Genomic DNA, 23,771 nt, shown 5'->3' with positions numbered 1-23,771 from the left:
TCTAACTGGAGTGAGAGGAAATCGGGGTGCACTTTTGATTTGCATTTCCCTAATTGTTGATGATATTGAACATTTTTAAAATAAATTTATTGGCCATTTGTATTTCTTCTTTTTTAAAAAAAATTAATTTATTTTAATTAGGAATATATGGCAGCAGAATGCATTTTGATTCATTGTGCACAATCACAGCACAACTTTTTACTTCTCTGATTGCACATGATGTTGCGTCACATCATATGTGCAGTCACACATGTACCTAGGGTAATGATGTCCACCTCATTCCGCCATCTCTTTCTGCCCCTATAACCTTTGCCCATCCTCCCCTTTGCCCAATCAAAGTTCCTCCATTTCTCCCCACCTCCCCACATCATGGATCAGCATCCACTTATCAGAAGGAACATTCAGCCTTTGGTTTTGTGGGATTGGCTTACTTCTCTTAGTATGATATTCTCCAGCTCCATCCATTTTCTTATAAATGCCATGATTTTATTCTCTTTTATTGCTGAGTAATATTCCGTTGTGGATAAAGAAACCACAGTTTCTTTATCCATTCATCTATTGAAAGGCACCTAGGTTGATTCCACAGTGTAGCTATTGTGAATTGAGCTGCTATAAGCATTCATGTGGCTGTGTTACTATAGTATGCTGATTTTAAGTCCTTAGGGTATAGACCCAGGAATGAAATAGCTGGGTCAAATGGTGGTTCCATTCCAAGTTTTTTAAGGAATCTTCATACTGCTTTCCAGAGTGGTTGCACCAATTTGCAGGCCAACCATCAATGTATGAGTGTGCCTTCCTGCTACATCTTTGTCAACACTTATTGTTGTTTGTATTCTTGATGACTGGCATGAGATTAAATCTTAGAGTTGTTTTGATTTGCATTTCTTTATTATGAGAGATATACACAGTTATAGCTTTTGCTATTCTGGGTCTTTTATTTTTCCAAATTAATTTTAGGAGTATTTTATCTAGTTCCATGAAAAATATCATTGATATTTTGATTTGAATTGCATTGAATCTGTATATTGAATCTGTATGTTGTATGTCTATCTTGCTTTTGGGAATAGGGCCATTTTAACAATACTGATTCTAACTATATGAACATGAGAGGTCTTTCTATCTTCTTTGGACTTCTTCAGTATTCTATAGTTTTCATTGTAGAGATCTTTTATCTCCTTGATTAGATTTATTCCTAGTCTTTTGTTATGTTTGAGGCTTTTGTAAATGAGATTGTTTGATTTCTTTCTCAACATATTCATTATTGGTGTATAGGAAAGCTATTGGTTTTATGTTGCTTTTGTAACCTAGTACTTTGTTGAATTTGTTTATAACTTCCAAGTCTTCTGGTGGAGCTTTTTTGTATCCTTGCATCCCTGGAATGAAAACAACTTGGTAATGATGTACAGTCTTATTAAAATGTAATTGAATGTAATTGCTAATATTTTATTAAGGATATTTGCATCTGAGGTCATCAGGGATATTGGTCAGTAGTTTTCTTGATGAGTCCTTATTCTTTTTTTTCTTTTCTTTTTTTTTTTAATAAGGTTGATACTCGTTTCTGAGAATGAATTTGGAAGTGTCCTATCCCTATTTTGTGGTATAATTTGAGAAACATTGGCATTAGTTTTTCTTTAAAGATCTGGTAGAATTCAACTGAGAATCTATCTGGCTCTGGCTTGGTCTTTTTTGGAAAGCTTTTTATTATTAATGCTTCCATCTCATTGTTAGTTATTGGTCTGTTTAGGTTTTCTGTGTCCTGGATTCAATTTTGGCAGGTCACTTGTGTATCCATTTTTTTCTAGGTTTAATGGATTATTAGTTTAAATCTAATCAAGGAGATAAAAGATCTCTACAATGATTTCCAGTTGAATGGAATATTAAGTTTTCAAACAGTCCCTAAAGATCCTCTGGATTTTTGTGATGTTTGTGGTGATTTCTCCTTTTCATCTCTAATTTTGTTAATTTGGGTCTTCTTTCTTTTTCTTTTGGTTAGTTTGGGTGAGGGTTTATCCAACATTTTTTATCTTTTCAAAGAACCAACTCTTCATTTCATTGATCCTTTGTAATTTTTTATTTTCAATTTCATTGATTTGGTTCTGATCTTAATTATTTCCTTCTTATTTTGAAATTGGTTTACTCTTTATTTTCCAAGAGCCTTGAGATATATCCTTAGGTTGTTTATTTGGGATCTCTCTGATTTTCTTATGTAGGCACTCATACCCAAACTCTCCTCCTAGAACCCCTTTCTTCCAGATGTTCTGGTATGTTGTATTACTCTTGTTTGATTCTAAGAATTTTAAAATCTTTCCCTTGCTTTCTTCTGTCACCCACTTATCATTCAGGAGTGTATTGTTTAATCTTCCTGTGTTTATGTAGTTTCTGTAGGATTTTTTGGTATTGTTTCTAATTTCATTCTGTTATGATCAGTTAGGATGCAAAGAATTATATCTTTTTTTTCTTTTCTGTTTTCTGAGAGTTGTTTCATGGCTTAAAAGTATGGACTGTTTTGGAGAAGTTACCATGAACAGTTAAGAACAAAGTATGTTAGACTGTTGTTGGATGAAATATTCGATAGATGTCTGTTAAGTCCATTTAATTTACAATATATTTTAGGACTAAAGAGTCTATACTGAGGGCTGGGGTTGTGGCTCAATGATAGAGCACTTCCGTGGCACGTGCCAATGGGTTCCAATCCTCATAAAAATAAATAAAAACAAAACAAAGGTATTGTATACATCTATAGCTTAAAAAAATTAAAGAAAAAAGGTCTATTCTGAATTTATGTCTGGAAGACCTATCTATTGGTGAGAAAAGTGTGTTGAAATCTCCCAGTACTATTGTAATGGGATCTGGTTGAGTCTTTAATTCATGTAATATCTGTTTTATGTAATCAGGTGCACCAATGTTGGGGCATAAATATTTGCTGTTACTGTGTCTTCTCATTGCATTGTTCCCTTTACTAGTGTGAAACCGTAATATTCTCTTGGGATCCTTTATTATCTTTGGTTCTTAAACTTCGTCTTCTTTTTAATTTATGATACTGATTTTTTGCCACTTTCTCTTTTTTTTTCTTGGTCAGTCTCACCAGATAGTTCTCAGTTTTATTAAATTATCAATTTGATTTGTTCTTTATTCTATGTTTTTGTTTCATACTTTCTGGTCTTCTTGTGCTTTCTGTGGATATAATTTATTGTTTTTCTGACTTCTTGAGATAAGTGTATAGCCCACTAATTTTTCTATCTTACTTTCCTAATATATGCCTCTAAGAATACAAATTTCCCTGAAAGCAGAGCTTTGGTTGGATTCATATATTTTTTTTCCTTTTGTCACTTATTTTCTGATGTGTTATATTTTCATTATCATTCTGTTTAATGTTTTCTAATTTCTTAGGCCCGTGAGTTTTTTGTAAGTTTATAGTTTAGTTTCTAAACATTTGGGAGATTTTCCCATTTTTGAAATACTGATTTTAGGCCTAAAATTGTACTTTGATCAGGGGATTTTGGTTCTAGTCCTTTAAAATTTGTTAAGACATGATGGATGATTCAGCATTTGTTCATTTTTTATGCACTTGAAGAGACTGCCTGTCACCGTGACTGTTGGCTCTTCTTTGTGTTTCATGTAGAAGAGATTTATTAAATTAGGATGTTTAGGTTGCTTGCATTCTTAAAATTAGTATGCTGTTCTTTCAGTTAGTTAGGTTTTAACATTTCTTGCTAAGATAGCATATTTGCCTGTTATTCATTGTGGGTTTGTCTATATTTGCTTGAAACTTCTCGAGACTATATTTTTGAGACTGTATTCTCTGGAAATCAGATCTCTCACATAACATTATATATGTCTCCCTCTTTCTATAGTGATCTCTTGCTGTGCCTTATTTTATAAGTTAAACTTTATTTTGTGTGTGTGTGTGTATGTAGGACAAAAAACAGTTCTTAGTATATAGAGGGTTCAGTGCCCACTGGTTTTAGTCATCTAGTGACAGTCTTGAAACATACCTCATGGGTAAAAAGGATGCTGTAAATAAATATTAAACTAGAATGTACAAGTCTGTGGAATCGGGTCAACCTACATGATGTAACTTCTCATTTCTAGGGCACAGGCAGGAAAAATAAACTCCCAGTATGCAATGACCAGCTCCAAGATAGTGGTGATTCTGTACTCAGAATAAGCACCATTGCTTCAGCCATTGCAGATGCTTCAGTTAGCACGGAGCCTTCCCAGCTTGCTGCCATGTTGAAGGCACTTACAAATAAAGCAAAGGACAAAATTTTACAAGAAGACGATGAAGAGGACTCTTCCACGGTGTCTCATTTTGTACCTAATGATTCTGAAAAAAGTAATGGATCCAGTGTATTTGATATGGAGAAATATCTTACAAAAACAGAGATCAGTAGACATGAAGGTGGGTTGGAAACTGTTTCAAGAGCTGGCATGTCTGATATTTGGGATTTATCTTTGCCAAAAGAACAGACTATTCAAGATATCCACACAGTTGACTCTGGAACTACTAATACAACTGTTACAGAGCCAAAAGAAGATACAGCAGCTGTTTTTTGTGTTGAAAATGGTGAGAGTCAGGAATCATTTAAAGCAGTAAACTCTACAAATTCAGTTCTTACAAATAGAAGAGAGAATGAGAGTGTGGTAGTTGGTATGAAGACACTTTCCAATGACCACAGATTACCAGACATTGGTAGCAATGAGAAGGCTGCCTCCATTTCCACTTCAACTTCTAATAGTTATTCATCAGTAGGGAACCCCATAGTGGCATCCCTGTGCCTCTTAGAAGAATGTGAAGAAAAACAAGCTGGCAGAGAAAATCAGAGGCAGCAAGAGTATGACAGTGAAACAAGTGGCAGTGACAGACGTGTGACTTTTGATCAGCACTGCAGAGTCTCACCTAAAAATGTTGGTAAGTGCCGGTGTAATTGACCACATTTATAGAAGTAAAGTCTTGTTCTGTTCTCATTGGAAAATGTACCTTTCTGATAGATTTGAAAAACGCCTCTCCTGAGCATGGGGGATCAGGCTCAGAGGACCAGGAGAGCTTCAGACCCTCTACTTCACCACTGAGTCATTCTTCTCCTGGTGAAATTTCTGGAACAAGTTTATCAGGGTAGGTGCTGACTTAAATTCTTTCTTTCTTTTTTTCTTTAATAACTATGTGTAGGAATATTAGAAAAAGGTATAAAGAAGAAACATTTCCCATTTATAGGTTCATCTCTCAAAGGTAACCATTGTAAATATTTTGTAAATTTCTTTCTGCTCAAGCTTTTGTATTGTGCTTTTTCATTTACAATTATTTTCTGAATTTTAAAGAAGAGTAATTTATGTTTCAAACTGCATAATGGGTCTTTCATGGTTTATTTAATACTTCTGGTGGATACTTAGTATCTGTGTTTTGCTATTTCAGTGACATTGAGATGAATCATTTTTCTCAAAATTTTATCTTATGTTTTCTTTGGTGACTTTGTAAGATACAAGTCACCAAAGAAAACATAAGATAAAATAAGAAAACATAAGATAAAAGTTTCTCTGTTGAAAGAAACTAAAAAATAAATGGAAATTTTTGCCTAACTAGTGAAATAATCAAAATATTAAATATAGTTTTATTTATTTCAAAATACTGGATTTCAAACTTATCTAATAATTATTTCCTAAGTTGCCATTGAAGTTTTTCATATTTATCTGAAATGTGGTATGGGTTGGCTAGAGTTAAATAGCAATGGAGAGCTTAGTTCCATGTTTCAGTGACTTTTTTTTATGCCTCTGCTTTTATTTATTTATTTTTATGTGGTGCTGAGGATGGAACCCAGGGCCTCCCACAAACTAGGCGAGTGCTCTACTGCTAAGCCACAACCCCTGCCCCTCAGTGACTCTTTGTAGGACCCTTATTTTGAAACACTTTCATATGCACATCTACTTCTTATTTAATAGTTAATTTTGTGCTCTAAAGGACATTAGAAGTCATCTAGCCCAACAGATTTCATCATCTGTCTATGACATGTGCTAGCAAGTTTTAAATCTTTGGCTTTATACTTTCTTCCCCTAAGTGTAGTGTTTTTTTTTTTGTTTTTTTGTTTTTTCCCCCAGTATGGAAGATAGAACCTGGTCCTCGAATATGCTAGGCAAACGCTTTACCACTAAGCTACACCCCAGCCCTTTTTTATTTTGAAGCAGGGTCTCACTGAGTTGTCCAGGCTGGTCTCAGACTTGTGATCCTCCTGTCTTAGCCTCTTGAATAGCTGGAATTACAGGCATGAGCCACTGTGCCCATCTTCCCTTATTTATCACAGTGATTGCTGTACTGTCTCTATGAATGTTGAAGGAAAATCTGGGACTAGTCTAATTTTTTTTTTGCTTTGGAATTGACTTGATCTTTTTGCAAGGGTTGGCAAAAGATTCTTTGTTTTTCAGGTCTAGTAATTTTATTAACCCGCATCTCTTTGTTGACTCCCATTGCTGCTTTTCCCTATTACACACAGTGTGTACCCTTTCACTGAGGATTTGGGCATTGTCCTGCTCCATTCCCTCCTGTGCCTACCAACTCTGGTTGAAAGAAGACTGGCACAGGACTGATCATAGGCACACCAATGACAGGCATAGCAGATTTATTGTCAGGCACCTGGCAATGCTGTGTCGTGCAGTAAATAGCAGGAGAGAGGGAGCAGCGGCAGCTCCCCCTTGACCATTATCTTTTACAGGCCAGAATCATGGCTGCCCCATTAGGGGCAGGTTTAGCCCTTGTGACTGGCATTGCAAGCATCACCTGATTTTGCAGAAAGCAAGTTTCTGTTTCTTGGGAACAGAAATGGGCAGCTCCTGTTTTTTTTTTCTTTTTAAATTTTTTGTTTTGGGACAAGTTGGTGTTGCTAAGTTGGTGAGGTCGGACCCAACCTCCTGAGTTGCTGGGATTATAGACCTGCACCACCAGCCTGGCTTAAACTACAATTTTTAAAAAATAATTTGTTTCTTTGTTCTAATCAGTTATACATGATAGCAGAGTGCTCTTTGATTCATCGTACACAAATGGGGTACAGTTTTTCAATTCTCTGGTTGTATACAAAGTAGGGTCTCACCATTCGTGCAATCACACATGTACCTGGAATAATGATGTTCATTTCATTCCACCATCTTTCCTGTCCCATGCCCCCACCCCTCCTCTCCCTCCCCTTTGGCCAATCCAAAGTTCCTCCACTGATCCCATCCCCTCCCCCCACCCCCATGGATTAACATGCACTTATCAGAACATTTGGCCTTTGGTTTTGTGAGATTGGCTTACTTCACTTAACATTATATTCTCCAATTCCATCCATTTACCTGCAAATGCCATGTTTTAGTCTCTTTTATTGCTGAATAATACTCCATTTTGTATGTATACCACAGTTTCTTTATCCATTCATCTATTGAAGGGTATTTAGGTTGGTTCCACAGTTTGACTATTGTGAATTGTGCTGCTATAAACATTGATGTGGCTGCATCATGGTAGAATGCTCTTTTTAAGTCCTTTGGGTATAGACCAAGGAGTGGGATAGCTGGGTCAAGTCTTTTATCTTTCAAGGAGAGAACAGAGACTGGCAAGCCTTTATCTCACAAGGAGAGGAGAATAAAAACAGTATTCATAAAGTGGGGATGGGGAAAGGGAGATGGCTGTGGTTATGCCAACACTGGTGATGCATATGAAGAATCTATTTTATTTGACTTCTGCATTTATAGTCTCCCAATTTTTGAAAAACTTTTTGATTTTGAAATATTTGTAGATTCACAGGAAGTTGCAAAGATGATATAGAGATCAAAGAATCCGTCACCCAGTTTTTCCCAGTGGTCACCTCATACATAATTATAGGGCAGTTTCACAACCAGGATCTTGACATAGGAGCCAAGTGTGGATAGGGGTCAGCGTCATTTTATCAAAGGTATGGATTCAGTCTGCAGCCCCCACGAAGTTACTGAACACTTCTGTCAGCACTGGCTCTTTTTTCATTTCTCTTTGATTGTTTACATTTCACATTTCTGATCTCTAGACTCCTGGCAGTGTTTTCTGCAGTCTTTTTCCCTTGTGTACTTTGCAGTTTCATCTTGATTTCTTTGATATGGACTTTTAGAAGGAATTTAATAAAAACTAAGACTCTGCTGGGTGCAGTAGCACACACCTGTAATCCCAGTGGCTTGGGAGGCTGAGACACGAAGAGTTCAAGCCAGCCTCAGCTACTGTGAGGCACTAAGCAACTCAGTGAGACCCTGTCTCTAAATAAAATAGGGCTGGGGATGTGGCTCAGTGGTTGAGTGCCCTTGAGTTCAATCCCTGGTCCCCCGCCTCAAAAGAAACAACTAAATATTCTGTAATGACTTAAGTTATTATGATTTTCTCCTTCAAATTGTACTTTTAAGAAAATCTTCTTACTCATTAATGTAGGTGACATAACTTGAGGAATAGTGACCTTTTTCAGGAACTTGAAGTGTGGTCACATGCTTTTACCTTTCTGAAGTGACTCTGAAATTGGTCAGCTAACTCCACATGGGTACACTAGCCAAACAGTAGCACCCTTTACCTCTCAGTGTTGGGTAGAACCATGGGACTTAGAAAAGTGTCAATTTATAAGACAGTATATTCTGAACTATAGCTGCTGAGGAATACCACAGGAGAGTGATCTTGTGTTGCCAGCTTTGTTGGCAAATCTTTTTTTGTTGTTGTTGCCATGCTCACTAAAGCAAGTGCTAGTTGATATCTTTTGGGTAGTGTCTGCATGTCGATCAATCTGAATTATCCAAGTACAGGGAAGTGCACAGTCAAATTTTGGTCCACTGCTGACCCAACTTTATGATTTCCCAGTATGCATTTTTGTCACATTTTTTAATTGAAGCTTAATTAAAATACAATAAAATGCACAACTATTAGGAGTTTCAGTCAATGAGGTTTGACACACATTATGCCTATATAAACACCTGCCCCTAAAAAATATGGAGAAATTCTGCTACCCTTTAACTAGCCCTTGCTCTTTTATAGTCAGTTCTGCTTCTCCTCCTGTCACCCTAGAATCCACTCTCTGATTTGTGTCACCATGGTCTAATTTTGTCTGTTCTTGGGTTTCATGTAAGTGGAACCAGACAGTGTTTTCTTTTTGTCGTGGTGGCTTCTTGCACTGAACACAGTTTTACAACGTGTCCCTGGTGCGTGTGTAATAGTGCAGCATGTTTATTGCTAACCAGCACTCCAGCGCTTCAGTGTGCCAATTCTGATAACCAGTTCCTCTGTTGCACAGTATGCATTTTTGTGTAAGCCTAAATTTGTGGCTCTCTTAACTTCAAATGAATGTATCAGTCTCCTTCGGTTGATTTTGCTTTGACACCGTGACCACAGCATGCACAGTTCTGTCTTCTAGGGAAAGTTTGGCTTTCTGTTGTTGGTTGTCCTTGTGTTCTAGTTACTCTTCCCTCCAATGAAATACACTGGCTGGTCTACCATATTCCCTTTTCCCTCGTTTTCATTTCTGTCTGCCTTGCCTCTAAAGGAATGGTTGTTTAGGTATTTATCTTTTCCACCACTGGTTTCTTATGGTATTAACTATACTTTTTATTGCCACTAATGTGCACTTTAATTTTATTTTTTTATTAAACTTGTAAGAATTTTGCAAACTATCTTTTTTTTTTTTTAAGTGAGAGAGAGAGAGAGAATTTTAATATTTATTTTTTAGTTATCAGCGGACACAACATCTTTGTTTTTGTATGTGGTGCTGAGAATCGAACCCGGGCCGCACGCATGCCAGGCGAGCGCGCTACCGCTTGAGCCATATGCCCAGCCCGTGCACTTTAATTTTAGATTCATCTTTTTTTTTCCTTCATTTTTTAAAAGTTTTTGAAGGACCATTTTATTTATTCATTTATGTGTGATGCTGAGAAATTGAACCTAGAGCTACAGGTGCTAGGCAAGTGCTCTACCCCTGAGCCACAACCCCAGCCCTATATTTATCTTTTTTGAAAGCCTCCTTATATTTTTATTTTACTGATGAGATGGGTGTGATATTTCTACCCTTTTTCCTGTTTCTGCTGGCTGTATTCTATTTCCTCCTGATTTCTCTTCATGGTCTCTCTTGCCTCATCTATTTGTTCCTTGATCATTTATATTTCTGCTTTGTGATCATTGTTCTCAGAGGTGATCGCTTCATCGGGTTTTTATATTTCTGGCAAAATGACCATCAGAATTTTCATCTTTTTAGTGATAACGTTCCCTGGTGAATGTAATTTATCTGGTAACTGTTCTTGTTTGGTGTCATTCCTGCTGGATGATCTTCTGGCTTCTAGCTAGTTTCCAGCCGTCAGTCGAGCTGATTTAGAGCTTCTAATTCCAGAACTGCTGTTGAATTTCAGTATGGCCAGCCACGTGGCAGCTTTTGGATTTGTTTGAAGTTTGGCCTCTCTACGGAAGTTTCTCTCTTTCTTCCCACCCCACATGTTCTTGTAATTCACTTCTCATTCCTTGAGGTAGTTTAACCTAAGTGCATTTATTCTTGTCAGTCAATGGAGCTAAGCTAAATAACACATCACTCCAGTGACCTAGAACTTTTATCCTGCCTTATCATGGCCGTGTACTTACATGCATATATGCATACAGGAACCCATGTAGGTGCACATCATACAGTAGCTGAAGTAGGCCCAAAGCAGTTTGGTTAATAATATTTTGTCTCCATTGGTTCCAGTGAAGACAGAGAAAAGGGAATAGGGTAGACAGCAAATAACCAGTGCCAGGCATGGTGGTGCCTGCCTGTAATCCCAGCAGCTTTGGAGGTTGAGACAGGAGAATTGCAAATTCAAAACCAGCCTCAGCAACTTATTGGGGTCCTGAAGAACTTAGCAAGATCCTGTCTCAAAGTAAAACATAAAAGGGGATGTGGCTCAGCGGTTAAGTTCAATCCCTGGTACAAAACAACAACAACAAAAAAAACTAACAAGGGTTTTGAAAATGCCATCTTAATGTGGGTCTTTTAAAAATGTTTAAAACTCAAATATCAGTTTTCTCTGTGTGTTCCTTGCCTAGCTGAGTATTCTGACATTGTGCAAAATTGAAAAAAAAAAATGGTGGGGATAAAATCTTCTCAGGTCAAGGACTCAAGTGAAGTTGAGTGGTAGAGTGTCTGGAGGTGTGGGAACTGTTTGCAGAGTTGGCTTGACAGCTTTCCTGTCGTCTCCTGTGCTCTTCCGCCTGGGACTGTGCAGTCAGCTTATTCTCTCTTTGCATCTTAGCTAGATGCTCTGGTGGATAATAAAAAACAAAGTGAAGTAGAAGTAGTATTTCTGTTAAATGCATTTGTACATAGTAAATGTGTGTGGGGTTCTCAAATTTTTTTGTTTTCTAATCCTTTTTTAAAATTCAATGTATCATGAACATCTTTGTGAGCCAAGTGATAGTATTGAACAGCACGGGTATTGGGTTATTTGCTTTCATTTTATTTTCACAGTCCTGGGGATCAAACCAAGGACCTCACACATGCCAAGCAAATGCCGTACCACTGAATTAACTCCCAGTTATATTAGCATGTTTTTTTTTTTAATGGTTGCAATGTTTTAGCCATAATTTCCCTAACCTGCTTCCTCCTCTGTGACAATTAAGATTGCCTATTTTGTTATCAATAACAATGTGATGACTTTTTCTTTGTGGAGTCTTTTTTTTTTTTGAATCTACAAGCTGTGTGGAGACTCGTGATTTGTGCCCAGCCAGAGACTGCGGCAATTTTGATTCCCCCAATTCCCATTTATTTTAATTGTGTATCCATTTACGGGTCTTCATCTGTCTAGCTTAAGTGCTGTGAATTCAAGGACCGTAGCTTTGCTGGTCACTATCCCCAACGTCCAGCGTTGTTCCTGGCTCATAGTAGGTAGTCAGCATCAATTTCCTGAGTTTAAAGATCTGTAGAATAAATGATTTCACACCAACCCCCAGGAACCCCACTGTAGCCTTTTGGCATGAAATGTGCAAACTGGGACCGGAAATCAATTAGAGCTCATAGGTAGGCAGCTGGGGAGAACACATTTATCAAATTATTGCTGGTGTCTGCTGTGACATGATAGCCCAGCATGGTACCACAGACCAGTGCCTGACCAAAACGAATGGCATTGGGGCTTTCTGCTTCAAAGATCTTTGTGGAGTCTTTATCTTTAGTTTTTCCTTAGGATGCAGTCATAGATGCAGAACATCTGAGTTGAGGGGTTTTTGAAACATGCCACTTAATTGCTCAGCTGTACTACTTGATAAGGGCATTTCTTTACCCTCATCTACGTAATTCTCCTTTTTTTTTGATTCCAACTACTGAGCCACATCCCTAGTCCTTTTTATTTTTTATTTTGAGACAGGGTCTCACTAAGTTGCTGAGGCTGGCCTTAAACTTGTGAACTTGTGTGATCCTTTGTCTCAGTCTCCAATACACTGGGATGACAGGCATGTACCTCCATGCTTGGCTCTCCTAACTCCTCTGAGGAAAGCCTACAGGATTTACTGTGTTTCCTTTTGCCTTTTGCTGCTGAGGATCGGAACCAGGGCCTCCCCACACAGCCCCAGCCTGGGCTCTTCCACTGACTGAGCTGTGCTCCCAGCCATCCTCTGGTTCCTTAGTCCGTCTCTCCCTCCCTCCCTTCTCCCTCCCTCCCACTCCTCTCTCTTTCTTCCTTTCTTTCCTTCCAGGAGCATACAACTATTGAGCCACAACCCCAGCCCAGCCCAGCCCTTTTTTATTTTGAGATATGGTCTTGCTAGTTTACTCAGGATCTTGCTAAGTTGCTGAGACTGGCTTTGAACTTGCGATCTTCCTCCTCAGTTTCTTGAATTGCTGAGTTACAGATGTGTGCCACTGTGCCCAGTTGGCTTTACTCTTTGAGGGCAGGAAGTTTTAATGCTTTTGTTAATTGCTTTATATCAAGTACTCAATACATTCTTTTAAATAAGTAGCTAATGTTGTTATGTGACTGCATGTGGTATTTAGTAATGAAAATGCCACATTTTTATTTTACAGTAACTTATCAGATAGGTCATTCAGTAGGAATGTATGATTTATAATTTTTTTGTTTGTAATAATTTACAGTTTTAGATAATTAAATGTAAATGTTGAACCCACGGTTGAATTACTTCCAAGTTTATAGGCAGGCAGCAGTAAAGCGTAGATGATTCCAACCTGAGGTATTCATTTCCTTTTCAGGTGTGCTTTGGAGTCTCTTGATTCTGCAGCTTGCCACCAAAAGTCCTCTTCTGAGAGCGAGTTGTCTCAGTTGGTGTGTTCCCATACTGATATGAGCAGGCTGACTTACGTCTCTGAACAGGAGAGTGCCTGTCCTCCCACAACTGCTGACAGTGGCCCAGAGGACTGCAAGGTGGGCGGCACTTGGACTGCTGCTTTAGTAAGGCTTTGGGTCCTTCTGTTTGACTCCGACTGAGTTCAGGCCTCTTTAACTGTTGCGTTGCTGATTTACCTTTAAAATGAATTAGTGTGTGCATGTGTATGTGCATATGAGTTCATGCTTGGTGGGCACTAGAGGTCCGTACGGGGAGCTCTAGAGTCTGCCCTCAGAAGCTCTCTGTCTGGTGCAAAGAGCTATATTGTGTGCGGTAACAAAGTATACAGGGCACCCAGATGCTGTGGGGATTCCTAGAGAGGTGGCCAAAAGTCTCACCACAGGGTGGGGGTGGTTCAGCAGGTTTATGAGAGGGAGTTTGGTGAAGCCTGATTTTGCAGAGCTACTTGCAGTCGAGGGAGGAAGGTAGGTAACAGATGGAGGAAGATGGGGAATGGGGAGCTGTGTGTAGAAGGGTGGCAGTGAATCTCACACATGGGAAAGGAGAGGGGTAGAAAAGAAGGTGGGCCCAAAGGAGAGAGGCTTGGATGTATAACTTAGTGTGAAGGTTTCTAAGGTGGACACCAACAGGATATGTTTTCATGTCTTAAAAGCTCATTCCAATAGCAGTGTGGTGGAGGGAGTCGGGGAGAGCAAAGTTAAAATCAGGGAAGTTTGACATGAAGCTACTGTAGTCATTCAGGTAAGAGACAGTATGAGCCTGTCTTGAGGAAGTGTGTGTGTGTGGCGAGTGTGACAGAAGTGAGTTTCTTAAGGAGCTGAATTTGACTATTATGTGCCTTTGGTGTAGACCTCCTCCACCAATCTGTGAAATACAGGGTGCAGTGTTAGGTGGGGTATTCCATCCATTTCATTGAATGCTATCTTTTTGGTGGTGGTAGATATTGACTCTGTGTTCTTCGCCTAGTGGTTAAGAACTGAGTGATGGCATCAGACAGCCTGTCCTCTGCTGCTTCCTCAGACAGACTAAACCTTCCTAAACCTGTTTCTTCACCCTTGAGGAGGAATACTATGTGGGGGCAGTGCTTGTCACCTACTACTTGGCCCCAAAATATCTATTGTTATTGTTAATAACCAACAAATAATCTTTCTTTATCAATATCTTTGTTTTTAAAGCTTTGGTCCAGGGGAGATTTCCATACCTACATTTCACAGCTTCCAGGCTACTTTTCTTTGTGTAAACCAGCTCCTTTTCAGAGAGAGAATGTCAGATCCTTTTCTGATTTTTTGTGAGATTATAACAGTATGGTTTGAATTTGTTATATTCAATCTATCTGTGGATAATTTTGAAAATTATTTTGTCACATTCAAGAGTGATATCACCAGTGAGTTGAGCACCACAATTATTCAATCAAGCCTAGCACCATTGGAGGAACATGCTATGGAAAAGCTGAGAAAAAAGGTTCCATTTCAGAATAGAGGAAAAAGAACCTCATCATCTCTTATTCAGAACCAGTCTGATTTGAAAAGTGTGACTGAAACTACTTCTCTGAGTAGCAGACCTGAGGGTGGAGAATTAAGTCAAGATCCTTCCTCCAAAAGAGGAGAGCCATTGGAAACCAGTGAAGAACGTTTGACATCAAACCGCAGTGACCTGGATCCAGTCAGCGAGGCTCTCCTTAGCAAGCCAGGTCTGAGCCATCAGGTGGGGCTAGCCTCATCTCACCTTGCTGTGTCCTGCCTGAGGTCCATGGAAGAAGGTCAGAGAGTCATTTCTAAAGACACCTCGAGCACCAACAGTGAGTTCAGTGGCCAGATTCCTAATCAGAACACCTCTGGAAACCTGCGAGGCCCTGTCTCCCAACTCAAGGCTCACAGCTCTGCTGAGGAGGTGCAGAATGTACCTGCTGTGCACCCCACGCTCTGGACGGCACATTCTCTCAGTACCGCTCCCTTGAACCAGCAGTATGTGGGTACACTCTCTTCAGCAGGGAACGTTGCCTTGCCTCAGTGCCATTCAGGCAGCGCCTCGGCCTGTGGGTTCTCAGGATGCTTTACCTACCCTGCTATCGCAGGAGACCACGTTCAGAACTCCATGGCTATGGGGATTTACCTGGGACCCGATCTCACCCCTGGATTGATGGGTCCCACTTCGCTCTATACCCGGTGTTCTAATACCTTACATCAGAACCTGCTAAGCTCAGTACCATCTTTTACTGTGCAGTCTGGAGTGGAATCCTGGGATTCAGGAACCATGTCAGGATTTGGTGAGATGCTTCTTGTCTCTTTTTCTACTGTTGCTTTTACTATTTAAAGGTTGCTTTTTGTCAAATGGGATTGTCAAACCAGTTTCAAGGGGATACTGGCCATACTTTCTTACAAGTTTTGTTCTCTGTTTGGAGAACAGAATAATATTTCTACACAGAAGTCCCTTAAGTTGGCTTAGAACAGTAAGCTTATGCAGGTGGAAAGCTTCCTTGTCTTTCTCCTCATTCTTCTGTTCTATGCTTGGATTTTTGTTCTTTCAAGTAGGAAGTGACCACTTTAGGAGTCCTTGACATACCTTAGGAGTTCAGAGAGGTGATGTGGTGGTGGGCAGCACTTTTGCTCTCCCCACAGGGATAGGTCTCTCCCTGACAGTGGTCTGCTCAGCAGGGTTGGGCACTGTACCCGTCCACTGTAGTACTGTCTTCTCTGTCCTTCAAGGTGTTTGCGTGAGGATGGAAAAGATGGGGGAAAGATGGCACTTCTGAAGATTAGAGCCTCTGTGGTTTCTTTCTAATTCAGGCAGTGGCTTATAATTTGGGAGAGGAAAAAGGACAGATTTCCAACTGATAATAACATGAGTGAGTTAATTGGTTGTACGTTGTGAGTTTGATAAATTATAATTTTTTTTCCTTCTCCTGGTCTGGATAGAGGAGGAAAAATTGTTAGCAGGCCTCCACTCAGGTTTGTGCAGCATCAAGGACTCCTGCACACCCAGGGCACTGTCCTGGGACTCGTAAAGTAGGCAGTCTTATATTATAAATTCCATTTGACCTCTCCTGCTTTTAACCAGGTGTTTGATCTGAATGCTTGTTTTGATGTCTTCTCATGCAGACAGCGTCAGAGTGCCTGAGGAGTTGAAGTTTCCTCATGCTTGCTGTGTCAGTATTGCTTCGCAGACCTACCTTAGTGTACTCAATCCAACTGGCCGTTGGCTACAAGTCAGCATTGGAGTTCTCAGTGTTAGCGTTAATGGTGAAAAGGTAAGCTTTCTGCGTCTTCCTGGCTTCACAGCCATGCATGGGGAAGCCCTGACTTCCCTCTGGATTCGTCCACCCTGCGCACATGCACTGGAATGGGATCCTTCTTCAGTGCCCTTTTGGTTGTTTTACTCACAGTGGAAGAAGTGACATCTGAATGTGTTTTGCGTTTTCCATTGGCTATTATTAATCATTATGTTTTATCGTTTATTAAAGTATGTCAGGTTGCTTTTAGTGCTGTTAAATCACTGAATGTTTTGAGTTTCTGGCCTCTACTTGTTGGTTTTTTGAGATAGGATTTGGTTTTTTGAGATAGGATTGGCTATAAGTTGCTATCATATATCCAAAAAAAGGAAAGAAAGAAACACGTCACCCTTGGGGTTATGTCTTTATTGAGTTAAGGGTAGTCTTTTTGACTAATTGATCTGATCATTTTCTTACATGATCTTTTGAAATATTTGAAAAAAAAAAACCCAGTTTTTTTTTTTAAAAAGTGTGTTTTCCCTTAGTTGTTGATAGGTCTTTATTTTATTTATACATGGTGCTGAGAATTGAACCCAGTGCCTCACACATGCAAGGCAAGAGCGCTACCACTGAGCCCTAGCCCCAGCCCCCAAAAAACCCAGTTTTAACAAGTTAACATTAACTTACATGGTCTGGGCCTCCCACATGGTCAGTGACAGCTGCTTTAATTCCAGATGTAGATCTCATTTGAACAGAGTGAGCAGGGAAGGGGGAATATTGTCCATGGCTGCCTTCTGACGTGTCTTGTCTGCAATACTGCTTGCTAACCAGCGTTGGCAGATGAGCTTGCTTCTCCCTTTTTCCTCCTAAAGTAAAAGTGTCTCTACCTCGCCGCTTCCTTTTCTCCCTGCTTTCAGATCCTTGGTCATGAAAAGCAGGTGATTGGAGGAAGACTTGAGAGTGGAAGGTGAGATTTGATTAGGGGCATCTGGGAGTCTGCGTAGTCCTGTCTGTGGTTGTGGCAGTGGGAAGAAGATCCCCATCTACAGTGAGGAGGAGCTGTAATGGGAGCCATAATTGCAGTACTGGGGTCTTATTGAGGCCCTGAGAGATCAGCCTGACTCCCTGCCCTACATGTTGCAGATGCAGAAGCCATGTTCCAGAGAGCTTTCCAGAGCCAAGTGCTTCCACTTTTATTGCCTCTTTTAAGAAGAGTGAGAGTATAGATAAATGTGTTTGCTTTAAAATAGGCTAGGGAGACCCATTCTTGATGCAGTAAGAGCAGTTCAAACTGGGGAGCGAGTTGACAGATAGTAAGTTGTAAAATGTGGGTATTTTTGAAGAGATAATAAATGTCTAGATTTTCAAGTAACTGTGAAAAGGAATTTTAAACTTGGATATTCTCCTTGATTTTCAATACAAAGCCATTTCTTAACAAATCCTGTGGGTTTTTTTTTTTTTTTTTTTAAGGTGGATTTTTCAACATGTCCTTGTCTGGTTTTCAAGAATAAAGTCATCATAAGACCTCATGCCACAGAGGAGATAAAAGTACTTTTCATACCATCCAGTCCTGGGATTTTCCGATGTATGTTCAGTGTTGCTTCTTGGCCATTTTCAGCAGATTCTGAGACAATAGCACAAGCAGAAGCTTTGGCGAGCAAAGTCATTTTCACTGCTATCGCCGAGACCCCTGTTATTGAGGTAAACGAGTCTTGTCATTCCTGGTGTTTTAATATAGGCTGTTTAACCTTAGATGTAATATTTGGGAAAAATAAAGGTGGGCCAATGTGCCACAAAGTTAATTTCAAGCTGAACATTAGTTCTTAGAATCTTGTATTCCAGAATTTGAAATTATTTTGTTTTTTATTACAGGAAACATAAATATACTTACTAAGATGTTTGTAAAGCAGAGTTTTAAACCCTATTTCCCACTGATTCCTTTGTGTATTTGACATACACTTAGGAGAGCACTAGGTACACGCTGCTTCTCCTTTCTCTGTGCCTGAAGAGTCCTTGCTAGCTGTAAGCCTTCCTCTTCTACAGTCATCCATTTTCTGAAAGTGAAAGAAAAAACAGTCTAGCCAAACTGGGATGATATAAATGCTCACTAGATGACACACCTGTTGAGGACAGTAGGTTCCTGCCCTGGCTGCACGTTGGAATGACATGGGGAGCTTTCTAGGCTCCCCAAGACCTACTCAGTCAGAGAGATTACAGAAGGCAGCCTTAGCTACAGTGTAGGTACTTCCAAGAAGTGCCTCTTCTTAAGCAATAGTGAAATTAGAACTAACAGGGCAGGATGGAGGAACAGGAGAGGGCACAGACAGGAATGCTCATTAAAGCAAGTTGATTCCTAAAAGTTTAACAGAACCTAACATGTTTATTTAACCCACAGGTGTCACTGAGCTCCTACTAAAGCTAATTTGTTGTTTTGTTCAACAAAACCGTAGCTGTGACTTATAGTTTAGAGCTGGGATGTGGGAGTGAGGGCTAAGGCAGCCTCTCGGGAGGCTGAGGAAAATTATCCCAGGGTTTTCTCACAGTACACTTTTCCCAGAGGAATGCTTATTAACTTCACAATTTCTAGGGCAGGGAGGAGAAAGTAGAATTTGTAGATGTTCTCTTTATTATAAACTGTTAATGATCTTTTTCTGAAGTGCCAGTTTATGTATTTCTCCATCAACTCTGCTGTGATTGCTTTTCTCTTGATCAGTTTTCAACTTTAACACTATTGACATTTTGAGCTCAAATTCTTTATGGGTGAGGGGCCCATCTTTTGTTGTGTGGGATGTTGAGTGTTGTCCCTGGTCTACGTTTGTTAGATACCAGTAATAGTCCTTTCCCAGTCCTGATAACCCAAATCATCTCCGGGAGGTGTTACATTCCCCCCTCAACCGCCCCGCAATTGAGAACACAGCTGTTAATCGTCTGCGTGTCAGTATGTGTACACGAGGCTTTTGAACCTGCACTTAAGGAGCTTACATTTTTGTAGCACACATGAAAATCACTACTAGGCCATATTTAAAGTTGTCACATCATGCGTGAGCAGCTCAAGTCAGTGGCATTGAGTAGTGTAAGGCATTGTTCCAAAACAGGGCTGTGCATTGAAATCAGTTGATGAACTTCAAGAATCCTGATGTTTGTGTCAGAGCTTTGAGTCTACCCGACAGTTTTGGGGACCACTGGAGTAAGGAAGGATCATTCAGCATCATCCAGGCCAATTACAGTTGATTTCTTAGAGGAGTGGACATGGGCCCTGAGGGACAAGCAGGGTTGAGTAGGGAGTGTGAGGCATGGTTCAAGAATGTTATAGAGGCCCCACCCACAGAAACAGAGCGATCTCCCAGGTACTACAGCAAACATACGTAGCAGTGTGTGCATCTTTATTTTTGTATCTTTTCCAATTTACTCTCTTAATTTATGTGCCCACAAGAAATGTATGAGAGCTCGTATTAGTGCTAACATTAGGGTTAGTTTTCTAATTGTTTGCTTGTTTTAAATTGGTTGCTTATTTCTTGGATGTGGCTTATATTTTAATTTGTGTGCTTGGATTACTAGTTACATTTAGTGTCTTTTTCTCTTTGTATTTTACTATATTTGCTTTCCCTTTCTCTGCCCGTTTTTCTTTTGTTTTGAAAGTATTGATTTTTTGTAGATGTTCCTTATATTCTGGATTATAATTGTTTGCTAATTATTATGTTTTGTGGTTATTTTTTCCCATTCTTATTCCCTTTTAACTTATTATCTTTAGTTGGGCTGAAATTTTAAATATAACATAGTCAGGTAGGACTCTATATACCAGATATAAAAATATCTCTGGGAATAGGGGGAGAAGCTGGGTCCTGCTGTGTCCTTCCATACATATTCTCTCCTTGGGGAAATGCATTATTACTTGAGTGGATATTAGTGTGATATGTTTGAACAGTCATTTGGCATAATTGATGGTAAAAAAGGACATTGAAATTTAACCAGATTATGTAAGTAAATTATATACACTAGCTTTTAAGTATCACTTTAAGAAGCAGTATGGTAAGTAAGCAGTGGGGGAAATCTTGAATATATGTGTATAGAATAAATAAAATCAAATATTCTGAACTGTGGTCCAGCTTAGTAGCAGAGCACTTGCCTAGCATGACAGGGCCTTGGGTATAATCTCCAACACCACAAGAGCAAACAGCTGTTCTTTGTTATATGAATTAGTGCAGCTTGCAATAGTTTTCAGTGACAGCATCACACATAGATGAAAAAGTGCTGTGGGAGTGAGCTTTCTGGACACCTATGGACAGCTCGGGAGCAGCTTCAGTGGTGGAGAAGCCCCTGCTGTTGATGTTGCTGGGCTCAGTTTGGGTGCCTTTGCCTTCTGAGTAGGATCCTCCTCCCACAGATGATGGCAGGCTTCACTCTCACGTCTCTGGGCCTCTGAAGGGATGTCACCTGACTCTGTGGAGGGATTGGCAGTTCCCCCTGCCTCTCACCCCACCCTCCCCTTCTCTTTGGCTTACTTTGCTCTTTCACTGGACACCTTTCATCATCTGACAGCATAAGTCATCACTAAGTTATAGCCTCTGTTCCTTGTGTGTTGTTGCTGTCTACCCTCTTTGCCCTACTAGAGTGTGAGCCCCTTGTGGGCAGCATCTGTATTTCTGTTGTTCATATCCAGAATGTGCGTGGCACACAGGGGCTTGATTAATATTTTTTGAGCTCTTGATTCAAATCAGAAGTACAGATAGCAATATTTCTAAATTACATGGTTTTTAGAATATTGTATTTCATAGGTACATCCCAGAACCAGGGAGTGTAATTAGGTAGCTGTTTGATCCACATTGCTGAAGTTTGTGTACTAAAGTTGCCTAGAAAGTCTTTAAATGCTTTTGTGGTTTCCAGCTGTGTGGGGGTGTTGGGATGCCCCCCTTCCTTTTTGTGCTCAAATACAAGATAGAGATCATCTGAAGCCTGTGTGTGTTCAGTCCTGCTGCTCCTGCCTGTCTAAAAGGCACAGTGGTTCTTCTCTTCAGTCCTGAGTGCGTATATGTCCTGGAGCTCTTTTCCTTTCCCTGTGTCCTTGCCAACACATTGGTTAGCTTAGACTTTCAGCTTCTGAGAGAGGTGGCTGTAGATTTGGGATTTCTCCCATATGGAGAATTATAATTTCTATCAGTTTTGTCTTTGGTGTCCTGCAGCTGTATTGTCACGTGTATTTTAGGCTCAGAATTGCTTTGTCTTTTATATGAAATGCTTCCTTTTAAGCAACAATGCTTTTTATCCGTTCTGTATTAAAATCTCTTTTGTCTGGAGTTAATATTTCTATCATCTTTTGTTAACTAATTTCTTTTTTAAAAAAATATTTTTATTAGTTGTTGATGGATATTTATTTATTTATTTATTTATTTATATGTGGTGCTGAGAATCGAACCCCGTGCCTCATATATGCTAGGCAAGAGCTCTACCACTGAGCCACACCCCCAGCCCCTTGTTAACTAATTTCTTAGATATCTATTTCCATCTCTATTTTTCAGTATGCAGCATATATTTTATTATAGTATCTTTAAAAAATTCAAAGTGTTTTTCTTGCCCTTCTTTGGACTAGTTTTGGAAATTATACATTTTACTTCTATTTTTATCACATTGGTTACCTAAGTCTAAAGCTAATCAGGAGTGCTGTTCTATCCCCAAACAATACACTTTGATCGTTTTAGCATTCATCTTTTTCTTACTATTTTTAATTTTCTAGTTCCAAATAGCTTTTTATATCTCAACATTAAGATATAATAGGTCAATCCAGCTGTGCATACATTGGTTTTGCTCACCATTGCTTTATGGATATTCTGCTTTCCCCCTCCATCATGAATCCTGTTGTATCTGTATTTAAGATGAACTTATACAGATGTGCCTCAGTTTACAGTGGGGTTGTATCTTGATAAACTCATCATAAGTGGAAAATATTATAAATGGAAAGTTCATTTAATACCTCAAACCTACCAAATATTATAGCTGAGTCTAAGCTACCTTAAACTACTCAGAGCACTTACCTTAGCCTGCAGCTGGGCAGAACTATCTAGCATAGAGCCTATTTTATACTCGTGTCAGCGCTCTCATGAATACAGATGCAGTGTGCTCTGGGTATACTGTCACTGTTTCTTTTTGTGGCCACGTGGCTTAGGGGTGCCATAGCAGGCTGCCACTGCCCGGCACTGAGAGACCATTGTGTTTCCCTAGCCCTAATAAAGTCAGGGACCCTCTAGTTTATTTCAGGTTCTGGAGGTACTAGTGCTTCTGTTAATTATTTATTTATTATTTTTTTTAGTCTTCTTGATTATTTTCTTCACGTGGCTTCTGATTTTTGTAATTGATACTTGCAAGTTTTAACATAAGCGCACATTCATTTAGGCTGCTTTTGCTGTAGGGGGCCCACGTTGCCCTGGTCTTTGGAGCACTCCTGGAGATCATGTTGCAGAGTCTCAGCTGGGGCTCCTCAGGCCTAAGTTCAGGTTTTCCTGTTCTCCATGTGATTCTTCAGGCACCCCCATGCCTAGACAGGCTCCCTGGTATTTTTCCAGGCATGGGAACAGAGTTTTTTCCAGTTCCCTTTTAATTTCTAAAAAGGGCACTTCTTTTAATTTTGGGGCTTTTTCCATGAAGTTCAATTTCCATTCTGTCCCACCCTGCCCCCAGCAAGCGAGCTTGAAGTCCTGTCTTCCAAGGGTATTAAAGCTCAACCATCTTGGGGTTGACTCTGGACCCCAGACCCTCATGGGACACCAGAGTCAGTTCCCTCCCACTAGGCAGTCTGCCTTTGGTTTCCTTGTATTTTATGTTTGGTTAGATAAAAAAAAGAAAGAAAAAAAGTGTTAAATATTGCCCAGCATTTCTACATGGGTCAGGCTATGAGCATCTACTAGGTGTCCTTCCACGTTTGAAAAAGTCAGTGTTGTCATGTAAGCACCTGCTTTAAACTTTTGATATATCTAGTTAAATGTCATTTTAAATATTTTCATAGTATCAGAAGTCTGGATGCAATCTGAAAATGCCAAGATATTCATGATAGTTTTTTTAAAAATATTTTTATTGTATTTGTTTATTTGTCTGTTTTTTTTATGTGGTGCTGAGGATCAAACCCAGGGCCTCGCAAGTGCTAGGCAAGCGCTCTACTGCTGAGCCACAACCCCAGGCCTTCATGATAGTTTTGAACTGAGAAATGTATATTCTAAGAATTGAACTCATTGAAGGGAGACTTACATACTTTATAAAATTCTTATTTTCCCTTAAGATCCAGTAGTTTTT

The 23,771-nt window shown here is 39.6% G+C and overlaps 1 protein-coding gene across 4 annotated transcripts in view; it reads left to right on the top strand.

Annotated features, from left to right (window-relative positions):
* The window catches only part of Cep192 (centrosomal protein 192), a 113,680-nt gene that overhangs the window by 46,329 nt on the left and 43,580 nt on the right, over positions 1-23,771 (top strand). For all 4 annotated transcript variants that reach the window (XM_076837265.1, XM_076837263.1, XM_076837262.1 and 1 more), the window contains exons 17-22: positions 4,093-4,912; positions 4,993-5,116; positions 13,188-13,359; positions 14,654-15,548; positions 16,381-16,529; positions 17,961-18,191. In XM_076837265.1, coding sequence (XP_076693380.1) covers positions 4,093-4,912; positions 4,993-5,116; positions 13,188-13,359; positions 14,654-15,548; positions 16,381-16,529; positions 17,961-18,191 — 2,391 coding nt within the window. The remainder of the gene's footprint in view (positions 1-4,092; positions 4,913-4,992; positions 5,117-13,187; positions 13,360-14,653; positions 15,549-16,380; positions 16,530-17,960; positions 18,192-23,771) is intronic.

Source organism: Callospermophilus lateralis, chromosome 17, assembly GCF_048772815.1.
Source record: "Callospermophilus lateralis isolate mCalLat2 chromosome 17, mCalLat2.hap1, whole genome shotgun sequence".
In the NCBI taxonomy this organism is placed as follows: Eukaryota; Metazoa; Chordata; class Mammalia; order Rodentia; family Sciuridae; genus Callospermophilus; species Callospermophilus lateralis.
Note: the sequence above shows the minus strand (reverse complement) of the source record. Positions and strands in the feature narration are given on the sequence as shown.